The sequence below is a fragment of the Typopeltis vanoorti genome, chromosome 9, assembly GCF_054136105.1.
Source record: "Typopeltis vanoorti isolate ZY-2024b chromosome 9, IOZ_Tvanoo_1.0, whole genome shotgun sequence".
Taxonomy (NCBI): Eukaryota; Metazoa; Arthropoda; class Arachnida; order Uropygi; family Thelyphonidae; genus Typopeltis; species Typopeltis vanoorti.
Window position 1 is genome coordinate 115,624,568 of NC_143557.1, and position 23,225 is coordinate 115,647,792.

The 23,225-nt window shown below is 36.2% G+C and overlaps 1 protein-coding gene across 1 annotated transcript in view; it reads left to right on the top strand.

Annotated features, from left to right (window-relative positions):
- Window positions 1-23,225, top strand: part of LOC150103443 (importin-4-like) — a 321,740-nt gene that overhangs the window by 205,225 nt on the left and 93,290 nt on the right. The window contains exons 19-20 of the mRNA XM_090397560.1: window positions 15,393-15,504; window positions 20,702-20,826. Coding sequence (XP_090253686.1) covers window positions 15,393-15,504; window positions 20,702-20,826 — 237 coding nt within the window. The remainder of the gene's footprint in view (window positions 1-15,392; window positions 15,505-20,701; window positions 20,827-23,225) is intronic.

Consider the following 23,225-nt stretch of genomic DNA (forward strand, 5'->3'; position numbering starts at 1 on the left):
CACAGTAGTCAGTATGTGATCTTATCAAGCCTTGTTCAAGGGAAGAATAACTGCCTGATTCCTACATATTAGTGTTCTCTTCATTTCATTTATCTGACTTAACCACATCAGCAATTGTGCCTCCTAAACGTCAGCTCTGTCTATCATTGCCTTCAAGTCTGTCTACTTGTAGCAAATTACCATTTCATATAATAATACTCTTGTGTTCAGTGTCCTTAGTCCAAAATGCACATAACCTTGTACTTTGGGATGTTGAACTTATATTCACTATCATTTGCCCATTGCACAAGTTTGTTCTGGTTAGCCTGCAAGCATTCCATAGTGGAAATAGCCCTTATTACTCTTACTAATGTTGCATCAACAAATAATTGTATATTATTCTCCAGACTAACCCCAATATGATTAATATACAAATAAAATAAGTGGCCCAAATACAGATCCTGTAGTGCTCCACTGATCATCCACGTAATCTTAAACTCATCACATTTATACATTATGATGCATGAGTAAGCCACATATATATCCATGTCACAAGCCTAGTTGGCATGCCCATTTTAACAAATTGTGATGGGTATGCTGATAATGCCTTTTTTACAAATGCTGCAAACACTCAGTTTATACAAAGTGCTGGATTTTTTGACTCAAGCCATTTAAAGCATGTGAACTTTTATCATGGAGTACTATAGCTCACTAGTTTCAGAATATGTCTTCGATAGTCATTGGGGGAGGGGGGGAATAAATGCTTTGCTCGAATTTCCTATAAGGATTGAGTTATTTGGAGTAAAGCAAAAACATTATTCAGGCCATGAAAAGGCGACAGAAATTAAAGGTCATCATCCAATTTAGTACCTACCATTGAAGTGTAAGAGGACATAAGAGTGAGATTTGCTGGTGAATGTTGATCTGTAGAAAAAGAAACGTGAAGAGAGTTATGGTCAGAGTTACCAGACATCTACAGTCTGTATGTAAGAACTGATCAAGAAAAGTTCAGCATATTGGGAGAATGAAGAATATCTAGTATTCTGGTTAGTAAAAGCATATTTGTTTAGGTAATTTGCTAACAACAAATACATCATCTCTTATGACCTGATTTGTGATTTAGAGAAGCGAAGCCAGTTTGAATTATAAACATTGAAACCTCTGAATTGATCCTGGTTTTGGTAATTAGACTATAGAAAGTCAACTTTCTCAGGCAACAGTATGGTGTACCAGCACCTTTACATTAACAGTAATGTTTTGAATATAGATACTAGGAAAAAATAATTTTTTTGCACATTTGCCTAGTATACCAAAGTACCGGCACCTATTGTTTTACAAAATAAGCATTGGTCAGAGTAGTTAATTAAAAGAACAGTAAAAACAGCAAATGAAACAGAGTGGTCAGAGAATTTTGCATCAAAGTTGATCATAAAAGGGCAAGGGGGGTTCGTGTTTAGTAATCGGTAAGGCAAGGTTAGATCTAATGTGACATATCATCTTACAAATGCATGTATTTATGTAATGAATAGTGTAAAATATTTAGGTAATTGAGGTTCTCTGAGAAATAACATCATATTTTAATCCATATAAGTGATGGTAGCGCATATCACTTTAAGTTTGAGAATGTTAGTGAAAGTGTTATGGATATTATTTCTGGGAAAACTCCCATGTTACTCCTCTTAACAAACTATTATATTTACGGCTATTTTGCCTGCTTCTGTTTAGGAGTGCCCCTGTTTAAATGTCATTGGCTTTTTTACTCACGGATTCTTAGGGCATTGTAGATGTATATTTACCAATAAATATATGTAGTATAAAGGAAGAGAAATTTACACATCATACCTTTTTCTGGGTGTTGTGGCTTTTCTTCTTTCTGCAATGTCCAAACTACTGTGTGGGGGCAATGTGGGAGAATTAAATAGAAATGGAAAAAACCCAGGTTTTTTTAATAATATATATATACATATATATTATATTATTAGGGATGGGAAGAGCATTTTTTATATTTATATAGGGTGAGAAAGGGTGAATGGGTTGAAAACAGCAACTGATTTTTAGGGGGGGGGGGAGTCGATGGGGTGTGGTCCATTTTGACTATGCTTGGTCGTCATCTGAACACATGGAGAAAGTGGATGCTATGTCAGGTCAGGTAGGTGTCTCTGCTTTTGAAGTATTTGTGTTACTGCCTATTGGTCGGGGTTGTGACCTCAATTTTATGTTGTGAAGTTTCCAAACCTCGGAGATTATGTAGGGCGTTGATATGTGGACTTTTATGCTACATATATTTATTAGTAAATATACATCTACAATGCCCTAAGAATCCGTGAGTAAAAAAGCCAATGACATTTAAACAGAGGCACTCCTAAACAGAAGCAGGCAAAATAGCCGTAAATATAATAGTTAGTGAAAGTGTTTTTGTATAAAATTTTGTGGAAGAGCAAGTTATATATATATATTTTATGTGAGATTTATTATCTGCAATGTCACTGGAATTTTTAAAAAGTTTCATGACTGGTAATGTCAGCATAACAGTGATGTGCAGTGTGATGGCAAAAAACTCATGAAACATGGCTTCCACATACAGTATTGCTATCCTTATACTCCTTCACTTGCAGATAAGTAGCAGCAGGATTATTCACTAATTGATTGGAAAGCCCTCTGATTCATTGCCATCAGGTTCGGTGCTGTGGACTGTCTTTACAGCCAGCATGCAAAAATATTTTATTTCTGTATCCTCAAATGGAAGAGATAATTGCTGCCTTCTTAAAATGTACTGTTTAAAGTGTGTTGGTTGACATGCTCAATACACTCACTTTAAGAAGTACATTTTGACAAACAATGCAGATAAGAAAAAAAAACATAAAACAGGAATCCTACTCAGGAAAACAAATATACACAGAATAAATAGAACGGTAAAACCTTTAAAATAAAAATCACTTAGACATTTAAAAAAATTGCACAAAACACACACAGAATTCCATTTTGTGCAATGGCATCAAAACTTCATATCAGACATGTGGAATAAATTTGTCAGTTTTTTTGTAAAGCAATTTTATGCTGTCATCATTTACCTACTCTGTATTATGATTGCTCATTGTAATTTTAAGATTTCATTATTAGTTTCCTTTCAGTTTTCTTCTGGATTGATAGGTATCTGATTTGATCAACTCTTGAATTTCTCTTCTGAGAAGCAACATTTATTCATATCTTGATCTTAGTCTTTTCTATGCTTCAAACACATTTTGCTAATATAATCTTTTTTTTTTTTCATTAAGCAACCATATTTATTTATTGTAGTAATTTTGCATATTTTTGAATACAGGTAGTCCTCGACTTACTACGATTCGCACTTACAACAGCCAAAATTTCGCGGGTGGAAAGAGGGGAAAATAGTTCCACTGCATAAAGGTGGTTCCAAGACTGCTGTTGTAAATTACCGACCGATTAGCATATCAGGAATCATTGTCAAGGTCTTAGAGAAATTAGTCAAGAAAAGAATACAGGATTGGATAGATGAAAATGGGATATTGTATGGGGGACAACATGGTTTTGTGAAGGGTAGATCATGCCTCAGTAACTTGCTCACGTTTTATAACACAGTGACGGCTGAACTGGATAGGGGTAATGGGTTTACAGTGATACTACTGGACCTTGCCAAGGCCTTTGATAGGATACCACATGGAACCCTAATCAGTAAACTGGAGCAGATGGGTATAGATATAGGGTTGGTGAGATGGATAAGAGGGTGGTTGAAGGAGAGATATCAAAGAGTGGTTTATTCAGGAGTGGAGTCTAAAAGATGTCTTGTGACTAGTGGAGTGCCACAGGGCTCTGTTCTTGGACCACTGCTTTTCAATTTGTTCATCAATGATATTGGAAAGGATCTGAGAGGAAGTGTTCACTTGTTTGCTGATGATGCAAAGTTGGGTAGAGCAATTATGAGTACACAGGATGTCAAAATTTTACAGGATGATTTGGATAGTTTGGAGGACTGGGCTAGGAAAAATGGATGTCAATTTAATGTGGCAAAGTGTAAGGTTATGCACTTTGGGGTGAAAAGAATAGCAGCAGTATATCGCATTGGTGGAACCATACTCCAGGAGATTGATGAGGCCAGGGATTTGGGAGTGTTGGTGGATAGGGAGTTGAAGTTTAGGGGACACATTGCAAAAGTAACTAAAACAGCTCACCAAATCACTTGGCTTCTGAAAAATACTTTAACATGCAGAGACGAACAAGTTGTTGTTCCTCTGTATCGAGATCTGGACTTCTGTTGCCCAGCTATGGGCACCAGGGTTTCTTCGTGATGGGGAGGAAGTGGAGAGGGTCCAGAGACGAGTGACCAAGATGATAGCAGGTCTGTGGAATGAACCTTATGAGAATAGGTTGAAGTTTTGTGGGTTGCAGAAATTGGACGATAGGCGAAGGAGGGGTGATATGATTGAGACATTCAAATTACTGAAGGGTTTTAATAAGATTGATCCAGAAGATATTTTTGAAAATATGACTGGTGGTGGGAGGACTAGGGGCCATGCTTGGAAGCTGGGCAAGAGCGTGGTTGACAAGGGTGTTAGAGCTAGGTTCTTTACTTGGAGAGTGGTAAATGAGTGGAATAAGCTTCCAGAGTCTGTTGTGGGTGCTACGACCGTGAATGAGTTCAAGGCAAGATATGATAGATAGATACTGTGTGAATGTTGAATAGTTGTTCTTGACATGATGTTAGGGCCTCCCTCGATGAGTCTGTCGACTCCTTGGAGTTTCCCGGAACAATAATAATAATAATAATAATTATTATTATTATTATTATTATTAAAAATTCTCTAATTTAACTTTGCCACCATCATATACATACATACATACATTTTGCACAAATTTTCACATTGCTTTTGTATTTGCATTGCAGCACCGTTAGTCGACAAGCAAAGCCTATCACAAATAAGCCATAGCTGCTACTATGATTCATCCACCTCTAACTTATCACAGCCTTTGGCACATTAGTTGCTAATCAGCAGTTGAAGTATTCGTTTTTCTCACGTTGCAATTTTTGTATCTTGTCATAACCCTGTCCTGTCCAGTAAGTAAAACTACTGATAAAAATTCCAACATAAAAAAGAAGGTGAGGAAAGCTTTAAGTTTAGATGTTAAAATGAAGGCGATTAAAGCATATGACAAAGGAAAGAAAGTTGGTGAAATAGCACGAGAAGAAAAACTATCGCATTCAACTGTTTCAACAATCATAAAAGATAAATCGAGAATAATGGAGGCAGCTAAAGTGGCAGTTAATATGAAATGTACAATTTTAACAAAAAAAAGAGAAGGGCCAATTCGTGAAAATGGAGAAGCTTTTAGTGATATGGATAGATGATCAAATCAGCAAGAATATTCCTCTCAGTTTGTTTATGATTCAAACAAAAGCACGCAGCCTATTTGACAATTTAAGGAAACAACAAGAAGATAAATTCGGCACGCATACATTTAACGCTAGTAAAGGTTGGTTTTATCGATTCAAAAGCTGATTTAACTTGCATAACATACGAATAATGGGAGAAGCTGCTAATTCCGATTTTGAAAGTGCTGAAATTTTCAAGAAAAATCTGAAAGAGACGATAAAAGATGAAGGATATTTGCTAGAGCAGATTTTTAACGTAGATGAAACCGGACTGTTCTGGAAAAGAATGCCTGAACGAATTTATGTTCACAGAGAAGCTACATCGGTGCCTGGTTTTAAGTCATTTAAAGATAGGATTATGCTTCTTCTTGGAGGAAATGCTGCTGGTTTTAAATTAAAACCATTTCTTGTTTACCGTTCACAAAATCCCAGAGTTTTGAAAAACACTGACAAGAATAAATTGCCAGTGTACTACAGGAGTAATCCTAAGGCTTGGATGACAATTATTTTATTCGAAGACTGGTTCTTAAATTGTTTTATTCCAGAAGTACATGCCTACTGTCTTGAAAAAAACATTCCTTTTAAAATTCTATTGCTGCTTGACAATGCTCCAGGTCATCCTCTTCACATCAGCGATTTGAATGAAAATATAAATGTGATGTATCTATCGCCCAATACAACAGCTGTGATTCAGCCTATGGATCAAGGTTCGATTGCTACATTAAAGACATATTACCTGAAAACTGCTTTTTCTCAGGCAATAACAGCAATGGACAACGATGCCTATAACATTATTCGAGTTTGGGAAAAATTACGATATTAATCAATATTCTGATACTTCCTTCCATGAAGTATCGGAACAATGTATGCGAGGAATTTGGAAGAAGATACTACCGCAAAAGACACTTGAAGAGTACAATGAGCATAGTATGTTAGAACAAATTGGTGAAGAAATCGTTGAAATTGCAAGAAAACTGGATTTAGAAATCAATATTACTGACATAGAAGAATTAGCAGATCACGAAGAAGGTGAACTGACTGATCAAGACTTGATTTTCCAAAACGAAAGAGTTGTAGGAGAAGAAAGGAATAATGAGGAAGACGAAGAAGAGAAATCGCTAAAAAAAATTTACTGTAAAAGGATTAGCTGAAGTATTTTCTAAACTAAATCAAGGACTTCAGCTACTCAAAAATATGGATCAAGACACTGATCACTTCGCCAAAGTCGAAAAGAAAATTCGGGAAGCAATCAGGTGTTATCACAAAATATATTGAAGAAAGAAAGAAAAAAATCCAATAGACAACATTAACCAATTTTCTTATTTCTACTCCCGATCGCAAGAAATAACCATATCGTCCAAATAAGTGACAGTTACTCACCTGTTTAATTAAAGACACTGTTAATAATTTTTTTTGTTTATGTTAACTAATATTTAAAGGAATTTCAAAGTAAAGTAAGTGCACTATTTTTTGATATGCATTTATGTATTTTTTTCTTAAATTTTTCTTTCTTAATTTTGTATTTATGTATTTGTATATGCTAATAAATAATTTATAAATGTTTATAAATTTTTCACTGTTTTAAGTTATATAGAAACTTAATTTATGAGAATATTATAACACTGATCAAACAAATCAAGAATTAAAAAAAAGTCCTCGACTTACGACGGAGAGGTTGGAACGTAACCCCGTCGTAAGTCGAAGACTACCTGTATTATCAATACCAAGTTCCTTTCTGATGTCTGCATTTTTTATTTTGGGTTTGTCATTTAAGTCAATTCCAAATAAAAATTCTGACAAAATTTTGAGGTTTCCAACAGCATTTTTGGTTAAAATAATAATGATTTTAAGTTACTGGTTTTGGAAGTTTATTTTGCACTTGGTTAGACTATAATAAATTTAGTTTAATCCTTTATCCAAGTGTAAGCAAACAAAGTTTGCACATGAAAATATCTTCAGGACTGAGCCCTTCCCGAATTTAATGCATAGCATTATACATGTCTGCAAGGAGATGTACTTTGCATTGAGGGAGATACTGAGACAAGGAGTGATGAGAGCTTTGCCCACCTTTGCTATGAGTTGCCAGTGGGTTGTACCACCTTACCTCAGTCCTGAAGATATTTTCAGGCGCAAACTTTGTTTGCTTACACTTGGATAAAGGATTAAACTAAATTTATTGTATTCTAACCAAGTGCAAAATAAACTTCCAACATCTTTCTCTAAATCTAGAGTAATTTAATAATAAAGTGGTACACCTGTTGGCCACTCATATAGGTAAATATGACCTCTCCATTGCTTCTGCCCTTAGAATCACCACTTCTGGATCTGCCTCCCACTGACCAGACCTCAATAAAGGTCGAAACTGGTCTGGGTAGTGGCCCTTCCCTTAATGCATAGCATTATACATGTCTGCAAGGAGATGTGCTTTGCATTGTGGGAGATACTGAGACAAGGAGTGATGAGAGCTTGGTCCACCTTTGCTATGAGTTGCCAGTAGGATGTACCACCTTACCTCAGTCCTGAAGATATTTTCAGGTGCACACATTGTTTGCTTACACTTGGATAAAGGATTAAGCTAAATTTATTATAGATTTTAAGTTACAAGCATCCTGTATAAGAATTCACTTAAATTGTTAGTATTGTTTAGGTGTAACATTTTAAAAATCTTCTGAAGACTTGAGATATAGGAATGATTTATATAATTTCAAATGGAAATGGATTTGTTTGTAGTAAACTTGAATATGAAACATTTAAATCCTGTAATCAGTGGTTATTTAAATTATACTTGACAAATTATATTCTTGTTTAATTCTTTACCCAAATATGAGCAAACAAAACTTTGTATGTGATGTATCTTCATGACTAGGCCACTTGTATATAGAGTCCTGACTTCTGAAACAGCCTCTATACACATGTAGCCTAGTCATGAAGATACTTTGCAGGCATACTTTTGTTACTCATGCTTGGGTAATGGATTAAAACAAGAATATTATATCTTGTCAAGTCTAGAGTATTTTAATATGGTGATATACCATTTTGGTACTTGCATATAGAAAATGTAACTTATGCATTGATTTAGCTCTCAGTATTTCCACTGGTCTAGCATCTACTGATGAGACCCCACTGAAGGAGCTGGCATGGTTAGCGAAGTGGTTAGTGTATCTGCTCTCCAGCTAAGAGGCTACGGATTCAAATACTGGCAAGGGCATGGACATGGATGTTTGTGATTGTCCTACTAACCATTTACCGTACATACTGCTGTTACCTGTGTCTTGGTGCAGTATGAGTCTCTGTGCCATAAAAATCATAAAACTCAATTATGACTTTTCTCTTGATGGAGGACATATACAGTCATGATAGAGTACCCTGTATGTTATGGGACATGTTAGGAAAATACTTCATATGTAAACTTATATCATTTAAGTAAAATTTATTTACTGATTATGCAAAACTAACTTGCTGTATCAGTGGTTATTATTATTATTTTATTTTTTATGTTGAACCCATACACAAGAGGATATAATAAATTTAGTTTAATCCTTTATCCAAATATAAGCAAACAAAGTTTGTGCCTGAAGTATCTTCAGGACTGAGGCAACTCGTGGTAAAGGTGGACCAAGATCTCATCACTCCTTGTCTCAGTATCTCCCACAATGCAAAGCACATCTCCTTGCAGACATGTATAATGCTATGCATTAAGGGAAGGGCCACTACCCAGACCAGTTTCGACCTTTATTGAGGTCTGGTCAGTGGGAGGCAGATCCAGAAGTGGCGATTCTAAGGGCAGAAGCAATGGAGAGGTCATATTTACCTATATGAGTGGCCAACAGGTGTACCACTTTATTATTAAATTACTCTAGATTTAGAGAAAGATGTTGGAAGCTTTTCCCCCACTTAGTTAGACTATAATAAATTTAGTTTAATCCTTTATCCATGTGTAAGCAAACAAAGTTTGCACCTGAAGTATCTTCAGGACTGAGGCAACATGTCTGCAAGGAGATGTGCTTTACATTATGGGAGATACTAAGACAAGGAGTGATGAGAGCTTAGTCCACCTTTACCACGAGTTGTCTCAGTCCTGAAGATACTTCAGGTGCAAACTTTGTTTGCTTACACTTGGATAAAGGAATAAACTAAATTTATTATAGTCTAACCAAGTGGGAAAAAACTTCCAACACAAGAGGTTGGGAAAGAAGGTACTTGTTCACAGAACTATAACACTGATTTCTCATGCAAGTAAAGTCTTACTTAAGATCATTCAGAAAAGACTGGAACCATTCATGAAGAGAGAAATGCCAGATGAACAGGCAGGATTTTTAAAAGGCAGAGGAACTAGAGATCAAATCGCCAATGTGAGATGGATAATAGAAAGAGCACAGAAATATCAAAAGAATGTCTACCTTTGTTTCCTTGACTATAGCAAGGCTTTTGACTCTGTAGATCATGTGAAACTGTGGAATGTGTTAAGAACAATGGGAGTACCAGAGCATTTCATTATCTTTCAAGGAATCATTATTATGAACAAGAAGCTACTGTCCGAACAGATCTTGGAAAAACTGAGTATTTCACTATAGGTAAAGGGGGTGTTACAAGGATGTATTTTATCTCCATACCTGTTTAACTTGTACAGTGAATACGTTTTAAGAATGGCAGGGCTGAAGGAGTCTTCAGTTGGAATTAAAATTGGTGGAAAAAATATTAATAATTTGAGGTATGCAGATGATATCACCTTGCTAGCAGAATGCAAAGAAGATTTGGAGGAACTTATTATGAAAGTTAAAGAAGAAAGTGCTAAATATGGTCTTAAACTTAACCTCAAAAAGACAAAAGCTATGGCAACATGTGCTCCTAGGTCCCAAATTGATAAAGATTGTTATTTTACTGAAGAAGTTAGAAGAAGATTATTACTTGGAAAGAAAGCAATGACAAATTTAAGCAAGATCCTTAAAGATAAAGATATTAGCCTCACAACAAAAATCAGAATCGTGAATGCAACGGTATTCCCTGTGGTACTGTATGGATGTGGAAGTTGGACCCTGAGAAAGAGTAAAAGAAGGAAGATAGATGCATTTGAATTATGGGTTTGGAGATGCTTACTAAGAATACCATGTACTGCAAAGCAAACCAATAAATCAGTGATAGACAGGATAAAGCCGGATTGCTCCCACAAAGCTATGATCATCAAGCAAAAATTGTCATACTTTGGACATATTATGAGAACAAATGACAGTCTGGAGAAGATGATGATGCTTGCTAAAGTTGATGGAAGCAGGAGAAGAGGAAGACCAAGAATTAGATGGGTGGATGGAGTTAAAGAAGCAACTGGAATGCACTTGGAAATTCTGAAAAATATAGCCAGGGACAGATCTCAATGGAAAATGTGTTCATAGAATCGCCAGGAGTCGAAAATGACTCAATGGAACATAACAATAACATTGTATTCCTTAGGGAACACATCAAGAGGAAGACTGTTCCATGGTATAGCAGTTGCAGGGATGAAGGAGGAGGAGGAGAAGAAACTTGTTCTGTGTGTTTCAAGCTGCACTGTGTAGGGATGTTGAGCAGAAGCTGCACATGTTCCAACTAGCTTCATACTAAATGGGGGAATTATTGATGCTATTTTGGATAAACATTTTCCATGGAAATATTTGTAGAAAACACATAATGCAGAGACTGATTGTGTGAAAGTGGTGGGAGTGAATTGGTAAGAGATGGGTCATTAATAAGTCTGACTGCTCTCCTCTGTATTGAGTCGAGCATTTTTTGAGGGAGCTTTTGGAGACCCCACCCTATATGTGGGAGCAGTATTCGATGGTTGAGCAGATTTGTGATTTGTTTAAAGTTGACAGCTGTTCAGGAGTGAAGTGATATCTTGAGCGAAAGACAAATCCTAGTTTTTTAGAAGCTTGAGGATGCAATGGTTATGTGTTTATGCCAGGAGAGGCTTGATGTCAGGGTAATTCCAAGAAGAGAAATTGCAGATTGTCGGAAATTTGGGTGTTGTCAAAAATAATACTGGAAGAAAATGGTTCTTTTTTATGAGAAATGAGAAAGTACTGTATTTTATTTGCATTGAAATTGACTAGGTTATCTGAGCCCATTGAGGGATGGCTTGGAGGTCTGATGGCAGTGATAGTTGCTGTTCTGTAGGTTGAGGTGAGTTGTATGGAGTAAGGTTTATCAAAAGAAAGGAAGGAGTGGAATGTGCTGTCATCTGCAAAACTGAGTATTGGGTTGGAGGTAAGCTGAAGTAGGTCATTGATATATAGTAGGTTAGAGAGTTGGTTAGAGGACAAGATCTTGAGGAACCCCAACATTAGTTGAATGGTGAGCAGATAAGGAGCCATCCACCACCACACATAGTGTGTGTCCAGACAGAAAGCTGGCAATCCAACTACAGAAGTCTTGAGATAGACCAGTGATGGCAGCTTGCTTAGTAAGTCCTTGTGCAAGACCTGGTCAAATGCCTTGGAGATATCGTCCAATTGCTTGAGATTCACCAAACTTCTCCATAGCATTTGTCCAGAGATGGATGACATATGCGAGTAGATCTCCTGATGGTCAGCAATGACAGAATCCATACTGGCAGTCGTTTATTAGACAGGTAGCTTCAAGGTAGTTTAGAAGTTAGGAATTGATGATTTTTTCCATTACTTTAGACAGGACTGAGGTGAGTGAGATGGGACGGTAGTTAGACGGCAGTGACTTGTCACCTTTCTTGGGAATGGGTTGAAAATATAGGCCAATTTCCAGGTTGTGGGATAGATACCAGTGTAGTAAGACAGTATATATAAGTGACATAAGACAGGAAACAGTTCTGGTGCGTAAACCTTCTGGACAATTGGAGGAATGCCATCAGGGCTGAGAGGCTTTTTTTGTGTCTAATTTGCATAGTCACAGTATTTTGCTGATCTCTTTCTGGCAAAAGGATATAATGGCATATCTTGAATGGTTGTGGGTCAATTATGCATGCATTGGAAGCAAAGTGTGAGGCCAGGAGATTGGCCTTTTCTGTAGATGATGATGCAATGGAGCCATCTGAGTATGATAGAGGTGGGAATAATGTTGGGCAGAAGTTACAACTGATTGCTTTGGCAAGGGATCAAAAGGCTCGGCTGCCATTTCACAGGCTGCTAATTTCCTGCTTTTTTGCTCTTTCGAACTCTGTTTTGGAAACATTGATTGTTTTTTTTTTTTTGTTTGTTTGTTTGTTTTGTTTTTGCATTTATTTTAGGCTTGGGTATAAACTCAGGTTCTTGATTTGAGCCAGTAATGGTATGTTTGGTTTTTCATTTGTACAGCCTTGGTGCATCTTTTGGAAAACCAGGGTTTAGTTAGGGAACTGCAGGTCAGAGTACTGTGGGGAATATATGATTCCATGCCAGTGAAGATTACTTTGGTTATGAGTTCAGTGCATGAGTTTGGGCTGGAAGATTGGAAGCAATATTGCAGGGCTATCCTAATGCCAAACTACTCTTGTATGGTAGTGGCTGTGTAAGCGTTGTTGCATGGGGAGAGGAGATGAGCACTAGGTTATGGTCAGAATTGCCTAGCAGGCTCTACATTCACTGTGTATTTGGAAGGATTATTGGTCAGGAAGAGGTCTAGGGTGTTTGGAGAGTGGTTTGAGTTATTGGGTATTCTGGTTAGCATCTGAACTAGTTGTGTAAGGTCATTAGTGATGGCGAATGTTTAAGCATCTCTGCCTGCAAGATCTGTACAGCTGGAGGAGAAAAGCCAGTTGGTGTTGTGGACATTAAAATCTCCTAGGAGAATGATTTTGCTGTTGGGAAAGTGTTACTGAAGAAAGTCAATTTTTAAGGAGAGGAAATTGAAGAGCTCAGAGTGGTTGATTGCATTAGGGGAGCAATAGACACAGCATATGAATTTGACTGAATTGGGTAGAGTTCTAATTAGCAAAACTTGATTTAAGTTCTGTTTGCCAAGAAATTATATTGTTTAATCCTTTACTCAAGTGTAAGCAAAATTTGTACATGAAGTACCTTCACAACTAGGCTTTTTGTATATAGAAGGTGTTGCCTCAGTATTCCATAATGCAAAGCACACTTCCTTGCAGACTTGCATAGTATCATGGTAAGGATTGTTACCCTGATTGGTTTCAACATTTATTGTGATACTGTTAAAGTGTGGGGATACCTCTCTGAAAACTCTGGGTTATCTATAGGATCACTTCAATCTCGCTGAATGATCACTACTAAACTCATCTGCAGTGACAGGCAAAAACCTACCACCAAGCAGAACTTCTCTAATTCCCAGAATAAACCCTAAATATGAATGTTATTTAAACATCACCGGTGGGACCCAGAAACACAGTTGAATTTATGCAGAAATGATACTTTCCTTATACAAGTAGCAAAAAAAGTATTACCTTATTATTAAAATACTCTGTATCAGAGATAATTGTAAAAGTTTTTTCACTTGGTTATAAAGTAAATTATACCTGCCAAGAAATTATATTCTTGTTTAATCCTTTAAAGAAACTGTTTTCACGAAGTATCTTCACGACTAGGCTACTTTGTATTGGAACAACCACTATATACTTGCAAACTTTGCTTGCTTATGCTTAGGTAAAGGATTAAACAAGAAGATAATTTCGTGGCAATGATGATTTACTTTATAATAATATTATTAGTTTAATCCTTTATCCAAGTGTGAGCAAACAAAGTTTGCGTCTGAAGTATCTTCAGGACTAGGGTAAAGTGATACAACACCAGGGCAACTCGTTGCAAAGGTGGAGAAAGCTACCAACACTCCTAACTCAGTATCTCCTATAATGCAAAACACATCTCCTTGCGGATATGTCTAATGTTATGCATTAAAGGAAGGGCCACTACCCAGACTAGTTTCGACCTTTATTGAGGTCTCTTCAGTGGGAGCCAGGCCCTAGTGGAAATACCAGGCAGAAGCATTAGCAGGTCATCTCTACCTATAGGAGTTGCCAAATGGTGTGCCACCCTTTTTTAATAAATTACTCTGGATTTAGAGAAAGATGTTGAAAGTTTATTTTTTCACTTGGTTAGAGTATAATAATATTAGTTTAATCCTTTATCCAAGTGTGAGCAAACAAAGTTTGCACCTGAAGTATCTTCAGGACTAGGGTAAAGTGATACAACACCAGGGCAACTCGTTGCAAAGGTGGAGAAAGCTACCAACACTCCTAACTCGGTATCTCCTATAATGCAAAACACATCTCCTTGCGGATATGTCTAATGTTATGCATTAAAGGAAGGGCCACTACCCAGACTAGTTTCGACCTTTATTGAGGTCTCTTCAGTGGGAGCCAGGCCCTAGTGGAATAGGAGATACTGAGTTAGGAGTGTTGGTAGCTTTCTCCACCTTTGCAACGAGTTGCCCTGGTGTTGTATCACTTTACCCTAGTCCTGAAGATACTTCAGGCGCAAACTTTGTTTGCTCACACTTGGATAAAGGATTAAACTAATATTATTATACTCTAACCAAGTGAAAAAATAAACTTTCGATGATTTACTTTGTAACCAAATGAAAAAAAATTAAACTTTCTAAAACTTTATTTTAAACATATACAATGGGGTGGGGTCTGGAAAGATCTGATAAACACCTAGAACAAAAATTAATTTTGTCTTCTTATATATCCTAAAAGATATTTTCTGAAAAAAACTTTTTTATATGACATTTTTGTTCATGGTGTTTATCAGAACCTTCTCCCCCTTCCAGAATCTTTTTGCATAAGTGCACATTCTTATTTTTTACTTTAGATGACAAAAAAATTATCATTTTGTAATTTGATATCACAGTAGATATAGATACAAAGAATGATATTCTCATTTAAGTGCATTATTAAACCAGCTCAGTATGATAAGTTTTAATGGTTTTTTTGTTTAGTTGCCTTTTGTATAGTCGTAATCTAGTCCTATGAATTGTATTTCAACTATTTTTGAAATAGTTTATTATTATTATTATATATATATATACCTATATATAAATATATAGGTATAGTTTTTTTTTGTGTGATAATTCTTTATAGATATGGTCTCTTTGCCTCTGTATCAAATGTTCTAAAGACAGACATGGTCCAATATTTGCCTACCATTCTTGATCACATGATAGATTCTTTGAAGTCAACTGAAGGAGTTGTGGTCAGTAAGTCTGTCCATTCTGAAGCTATTAATTTTATAGAATAATACATTGAAGAAGTATGTGTGTGTGTTTATTTTTTATTCCTATTAGACATTACTAATTTTTATTTCACTACTATGATTTTAATTAAGTTATGAATATTTTTATCATAATTAAATAACTAATGTTATATATTACAGTAATATATTATTTACAGGGATAAGTTTAGAATCACCTTTCTTATTTATTTGAATCTAAACTACTCTTTATAAGAGCTGTTTGCGACATTGTTTTTTTTTTTTTTCCTGTTTGCATGTGCATATTTAAAAATAAAAATAAAAAATCTTAAAGAGTGAATCAAATGTAGCAGGGAGTTCGCTGCAAATCAGAAGGGACTGTTTTTGTAGGAGATGTCACTTTGTTGAAAGAAATATGTAACTCAGTCAGTTGATTTATATTAGTTGAATGCTGCAATCCCCCAGAGACTTTTTTTTTTTACTATGAACTGTTTTTGCAACGTTTGAAGAGGATTAGGTAGATGTATTATAATATCAGAGATTAACTTTTGAAGCTTTAATATATTGTTAAGCTATGTTCAAAAATCAGTGCAGTTCATTATTGTGCAAAAGATAAATAATGTTCCTTCCCTGTCAAACAGGTCAGTTTGCTTTTTTCAGAAAAACCATGAATGGTGCAGCGTTACAGATATTGTTCTGATTAATTATAATCAGCATTTGCATCAAAAACTATTTTTTAAAAAAATTTTTTTAATCAGTAGCTGCAACATTTCAAAAGAATTTTTGGAATAACTTTAGACTCAAAGTTAGATAACATGGAGGTGAACACACCTCCACATAACCCTCAAGGATTACTGACTGGAGCTTCTGACCTAATGTTCAATCCTTACTTTCTTGAGGTGTGCCCTGTTAGTAGTTATTTACCTAGATAACCTATTAACAGATGAGTGGAATGCATTCACAACATTGTAGTGAATGCAGACAATGGCAGTGACTTCAGTCTACTGCAGACAGTAGACTGAAGTTTAGAGGGCATATTGCTAGTGTTGCAAAGATTGCACATTGTAGTGCTGCTATGATAAGAAGTACTCTAACATGCAAGGATAAGGAAGTGGTTGTGCCACTTTATTTGTGGTCAGACCACACTTGGATTATTGTGCTCAGATCTGGTCGCATGGTTTTCAATGTGATGTAGAGACATTGGAGAGGTTTCAAAGATGAGTGACTAAGACAATATCAGGGTTTGGAATGCTGGCTATGGAGAGAGATGGGGGGGGGGGGGGTTGAAGAGATGTGGATTGCAGAGTTTGGTGGATAGGAGGAAGAGAGGTGATATGATAGAGATGTTTAAGTGTGAGAGGATTTTATCAGGTTAATCCAGAGGATAATAATAAAAGAGATTAATAAAAGCATTACCAGAATAATAATAAACTAAACATAAAGATATTCTGGAAGTCTTGAGAAATTATTCAGATTGTTAAATGAGGGTGACAGAATAAGAGAAAATTTTAAAGAGGAATATAGTCTCAGTAGTACATATTTATACTTAATTGGTGGTTTTCTTATATAATGTATCTCATCATACATGTCTATAAGGATATCATCATCATCATCAAATTCCTGACATGTACTCAAGGGGTGTACAGGATATGATAGTACTACATGAAAAATTTACATCATTATTAACTTCCTATCTACAATTTTCCTCCAAATCAATCTGTTACTTGTCAAGACTCCAACATTATCAGATCTTATATTTCTATCGTCTTATATTTCTACCCCAGTCCTGAAGATACTTTCAGGTGCAAACTTTGTTTGCTCACACTTGGATAAAGGATTAAACTAAATTTATTATACTTTAATGCTTGCATTTTCACATCTGGACAAATGCTTTTCCTTGCATCTTAGCTGCACTAACATAACATCACTTGCAGAATTTTCTCTAGACATGATGAATAGAAAAAAAGCACTGGAAATACAGTATTTGTAATACACAGCAACTGACTACATATATGTATTCTTCATGAACTGCACGGAATGACTAAAGGAATGTTAGCGTCATCATGGAAAGACCTTTGTTCAGCAGAGGATATTGCTAATGGATTATGACCATGAATTAGTGAATGGGATAGAAAATTAAATAATAATAGTGCATAGGTTAAATAAAGCAGATATATCAGAGAGAAGGATTGAATGGTTTCTGGGGTTTTCCGGAGAGGCTGAAAAAGAATGCAAAAATGTTGCATAGAAACCTTCTGTGCAAGACTATCAGTATCTTTGAGCTAATACCTAATAGCCAAATTTAAATTGCATAGTGATTTTAATGTATAATGGCAGGGTGTGGCTAGTTATAAGAGAGTTTACTTCATCTAAGTATTTTGCCAGTTTATATATGTAAGGAAACCAATAATGTTGACTGTGAGTCTCAAGATATTTTATTTATATTTTTCAGCAACTAGTAAGTCCTTGGAGAGTTTTATTTAATTACCAGTCTTATTTAAGTTTCATTGTTAAACTTTCATCATGTGTTTCTTAATTATATTTGCAGTTAAATTTTTTTAACAGAAAAACAGAAGCAACTGATAGCAGCAGGGCTAAGATTTGTTTCATTTTTGCTTTCACTCTCTTTCTCAATCTGCCACTAATTTTACTGGAGTATCAATAACAATGTTTTTTTTCAAATGGACTAAAAAGTGCACAAGATTGATGGAGACATAATTCAATAGGAATTCTGAGCTGTGCAATCAATGGCTTGGTGAAACATCTGGAAAGATTAGAGAGAAGAAGGAGGGTTGGTGGTGGAATAATAATGTACAAGAAGCAGTGACGGCTAAGAGGAAGGTAAAACAGAAGTGGTACAAGTCAATAGTGGAAGAAAACAGAGAGAGAGAGAGAACGTGAGAGGCCAAGAGAGTTGTTGCACATGCAAAGGCCATATTAAAATCTTTATGATTAATTAGAAACAAAGGAAAGACAAAGAAAAATTTATCAATTGGCAGAATATAGAAATAAAGCATCAAAGGATATCTTACATGTGAAGCAGATCAAAGACTGGAGGAAGTGTATTAAGAAGGGATGTGAATATAAGAAACAGATGGAGAATATACTTTGAAGAGCTTTTCAATGAGGGAAATGCAAGGACTCACTGAGAAGATGGACAGCCTTGTGAGGGGGGATGGTACAGGCCATAAAGAGGATGAAGAATGAAATCACTGGGCCCTGATAGGATGGAGGCATGGAAGGCACTGAGGGAAGAGGGAATTGACCTGCTGTGGGACCTGTTCATAAAAGTTTGCCAATAGGAAAATATACCCGAGGAATGGAGGGAAAGTACTCTTGTCCCCATCTACAAGGATAAAGGGATGTACAAGACTGTAAGAATTACAGAGGAATAAAGTTGATATCCCACACAATGAAAATTCTAGAAAGGGTTCTCGATGGAAGACTTAGGAAGGAGGTGGAGATTGCAAAGGAGCAATTTGGCTTCATTCCTGGTCATTCGATGACAGATGCTATCTTTGGGTTACGACAGATGATGGAAAAGTTTTGAGAGAAGCAACTGGAGCTACATCTGGTGTTTATTGATCTGGAGAAAGCGTATGATAGAGTGCCAAGGCAAGAAGTCTGGAGGTGTCTGAGGGAGAAGAGGGTGCTGGAGAAATATGTCAGGTTGGTGCAGGAAATGTACAGAAATGTGAAGACAAGAGTTTGGACCTACCTGGGAGAGACAGAAAGTTTTCAAGTGACAGTTGGCTTGCATCAAGGGTCAGCATTAAGTCTGTTCCTGTTTAATATTGTGACAGAGGAGGTGAGAGAAGACATGCATTGAGCAATGTTGTATGCAGATGACATCATGCTGTGTGCAGAATTAAAAGAAGTGGCAGCTAAACTGGAAAGATGGAAGTAAGTAAGTACTGGAAGAGAGAGGGGAGGTATGAAACAGCAGAAGTATGACCCGAGTATTATATGTTGCAAAGTGGATGGTAGCCAGGAGACAGATCTGGAGCTGGAAGGAAGGTTACGACAGATGATGGAAAAGTTTTGAGAGAAGCAACAGGAGCTACATCTGGTGTTTATTGATCTGGAGAAAGCGTATGATAGAGTGCCAAGGCAAGAAGTCTGGAGGTGTCTGAGGGAGAAGAGGGTGCTGTAGAAATATGTCAGGTTGGTGCAGGAAATGTACAGAAATGTGAAGACAAGAGTTCGGACCTACCTGGGAGAGACATCAGGAAGGTTAGGGACTTTAGATATTTAGGTTCAATAGTGAAAAAGAATGGAGAGGCTGAGAAGGAAGTGGGAATGCAGGATGCAAGCCGGATGGAGGAACTGGAGAGAGAGAGAGACGGCTGGAGTGCTATGCAATAAGAGGGTGCCGATCAATCTCACTACACGACAGTAGTGAGACCAGCTATGACGTATGCTATGGAAACTGTGGCCCTGAGGAAAAATAACATCAGCAGGATGGAGACAGTGGAGATGAGATTGCCTAGGAGGATGTGCAGTGTGACCAGAAAGGATCGTCTGAGAAATGGCTATGCAAGGGGAACAGTGAAAGTTACGACTTAGGAGCAAAGATACAAGAGGCAAGGTTGAGATGGTTTGGTCGCGTGATGAGAAGGGGGGGAGGACGAGTGTGTGGAAAAAAGGTCATACAGATGGATGTGCAGGGGTGGAGTAAGTGTGGACAGCCAAAGAAGAGGTGGAAGAAGCTGGTGGAGGAGGACCTGAGGATAAAGAACTTGGATGTGGTCACAGCCCAAGACAGGAGGATGTGGATGAGACTCACTAAAAACAGCAACTCTATTTAAGTGGAACAAACTGCAGAAGAAGAAGAATCAGTAACAATTTTATCCCAAACTAGAAAGAGAAATAGAGAGTCCAAAGTAGTAATTTGAATTTCAAAGTTGCTGCATAACACCTTCTAGCAGATTCTAGAAAGTGAAAATAAGCATGTCATTTGAAGCTGGCTGGGTGGAAAAGGAATAGAAATAATATCAGACTTAAACTATGGAATAATTGAGTAATTTCATAAAAAAAGTCATTTGTGAAAAGCTGCAGAATGTTATTGTTCTACTAAACACAGTACAAACAAAAAAAAAAAAATGTTAAATTTCTGTATTTGGCCATTTTTGATAAAACTTTATAAATTTGTTATGATTAATGTAACAATTTTCTTTAAGATGATTCTTGTTGAATTTAGCCACACTTTGCCGAAGAGGTAAATGGAGCATTTACTGTATTTGAAGATCTAGATGATGAAGAAACTGAAGAAGTGGAAGATATTGGAGAACAGGATGAAACTGATGATGATGATGATATTACAGGGTATGTAACATGCAGTGATCTTTCCATAGTTAGTTTTACTTTTGATATTAATTTTATGATAACTAAAGTTTTTTTTGTTTTTTTTAAACATAATTCCATTTTGCATAATAATGATGAGGACTAGAGTTCCAGAAGATAATATGGGGTAAAGCTTGTAGACTGATTAAAAAAAATTGGATAAACTGACATATTTTGTTTGTCATCGTTAACACTGTATCATCACCATAAGGAAAAGCGATAGAGAACATGCAGTAAGATCTGAACACACTAACAACCATGCTTTAAAAAATAAAATAAAATTCAATTAATAACTATTAACTAGTCACACATGTGCATGGTCTTTGTATGAGGTATGTAGGAAGTTATTGGTATAACATAATTTGTATGTTATACAGATGTTTAAGAATTCCAGATGTCATGAAGTTTAAGCTCTGATTTTTATATAAGGGGCTATGCAAATGAATCACTTCAGAGACTCCTTAAACATCCTAGCAAAAAAAAGTTATCATTTAGGTCTGGCATAGAAGTGACAAAGAATCTATCTCATGATCTTCAGATAAGCTGTGTGGAGTAAGACCACTTTCCTTTTACATTCTATGTCGTCTGTGTGCTCTTTCTTACAGATTTTGAAACTTCTTCCTGTTTGACTGATACTTGCCATATGAACGTAGGATCCTATCCTATATTATCCCATGGTATTTTACAAATGCAACTCTCTCTCTAGGCAAATGTAGGAAGCGTTGTAAGATGTGGTTTGGTTTAAAGGCTGTTGAGATGTGCTATCTATCTTAATGTTCCACTCACATAGGCTAAAGGAATGTTGCCCTTGTAATTAATTTCCAGATACACAAATTGTTTATTGTAGAGTAATAGTTTGTTTACTAACCTTCATGAACTACCATTTTGAACATATTAAGAATAGTAAAATTGAGCTGGCATCTAGGTATTGTCTCTTCTCTCCTGTTGTCATGTGTTAACAGATTTCTTTATTTGTCTTATAAAACTCCTTTAGTAGCTTATATGTTTATATCATATCCTCCCTCCTCTTGCCTGTCAACTAAATTTCATCATAACTCACAAATCTTCAGTCTGTCCTCATAGAGACCATGCCATAGGCCAGTGACTATCTTGATCACTCTCCTCAGGATCCTTGCCACCATTTTCTCATCCCTAGAAAAGGTTACTGAATCTGTGTGTAACTGTTTTATCTGTTACTACAGTTGTTTCCAAATTGAATATATTCTTTCCTTTCGAGAAGATAACTGTTCCTGAAAGAGAAAGCCATGCTTTCATTTCTTAAACTTTGTTTATAAAAACCAAAATGAGTTTTGCAAAATCCATTGTAAAACTCATTGCATTACCTTATTTACTATTTGTGATATTGTATGTGTGTAAAATATGTTCATGTTTACTCCTTTTTGAATATACTCATCATCATCAAATTCCTGGTTTATATCCTCAAGGGATGTAGAGGATTTGCTAGTACTACATGAAAAATTTACATCAATACTAACTTCCTATCTGCAATTTTCCTCCAAATCAGTCTGTTACCTGTCAAGACTGATAATATTGGAGTCTTGGCATTTCTGTCTTCTAAGGCACTTTTTACTGAATCAATCCACCTGTGGTCTTCCTCTGGGTCTTTTTCTGTCAGCCTGGAAGAGAACACTTGTTTTGCTAATTTTTCCTCTCCCATTCTGTTTAAGTGACCATACCACCTGAGATTAGTTCAGCTAATGCATTCCTGGTTGCTGACAATGCCAAGTTCTTTCCTAATATATCCTCGTTTTTAATATGATATTGCTATTGATGCCATCTGTTCGTGCCCCTAATCTTTCTCAAGAGTCTCATATCTGTGGTTCTCTAGTCTTTGATCAAAAGCTTTAATTCTAACCCAGCTCTCAGATCCGTAAGTTAAAATTGGTTTGAATGCTGTCTTGTATAGAGCTAATTTAGTGTTTTGGCTACTTTCTCTCTTATTCCATATAAATTTATTCAGTTGATTTCCTACCATACCAGCTTGGTTGATTCTGTTGTCTATTTCCATATTTAATTTACTGTCTTCACTAAAGATCGTGCCTAAGTAGTTGAAATGTTTTACTTGTTCTGTAGGTTCTCTATTCACAATGCAGTTGATATTTTCATTGTATTTGTCTTTTTAATGCTGACCTTTATACCATATCGCAACAGTTATTCAGTTTAGTCAGGGAATCTTGCAGACTGTAGTGGATTTATTTAGAAGTATAACATCATTTGCATAAAGCAAAGAGCTGAGATTAACATCTCCAATTTTGATATCATGTTTAATACCACTTTCCTTCATAATGTGATCCATATAGATGATGAATAACAGAAGGGATAACGTGCATCCTTGTCTCACATCAGATTTAACATTAAAC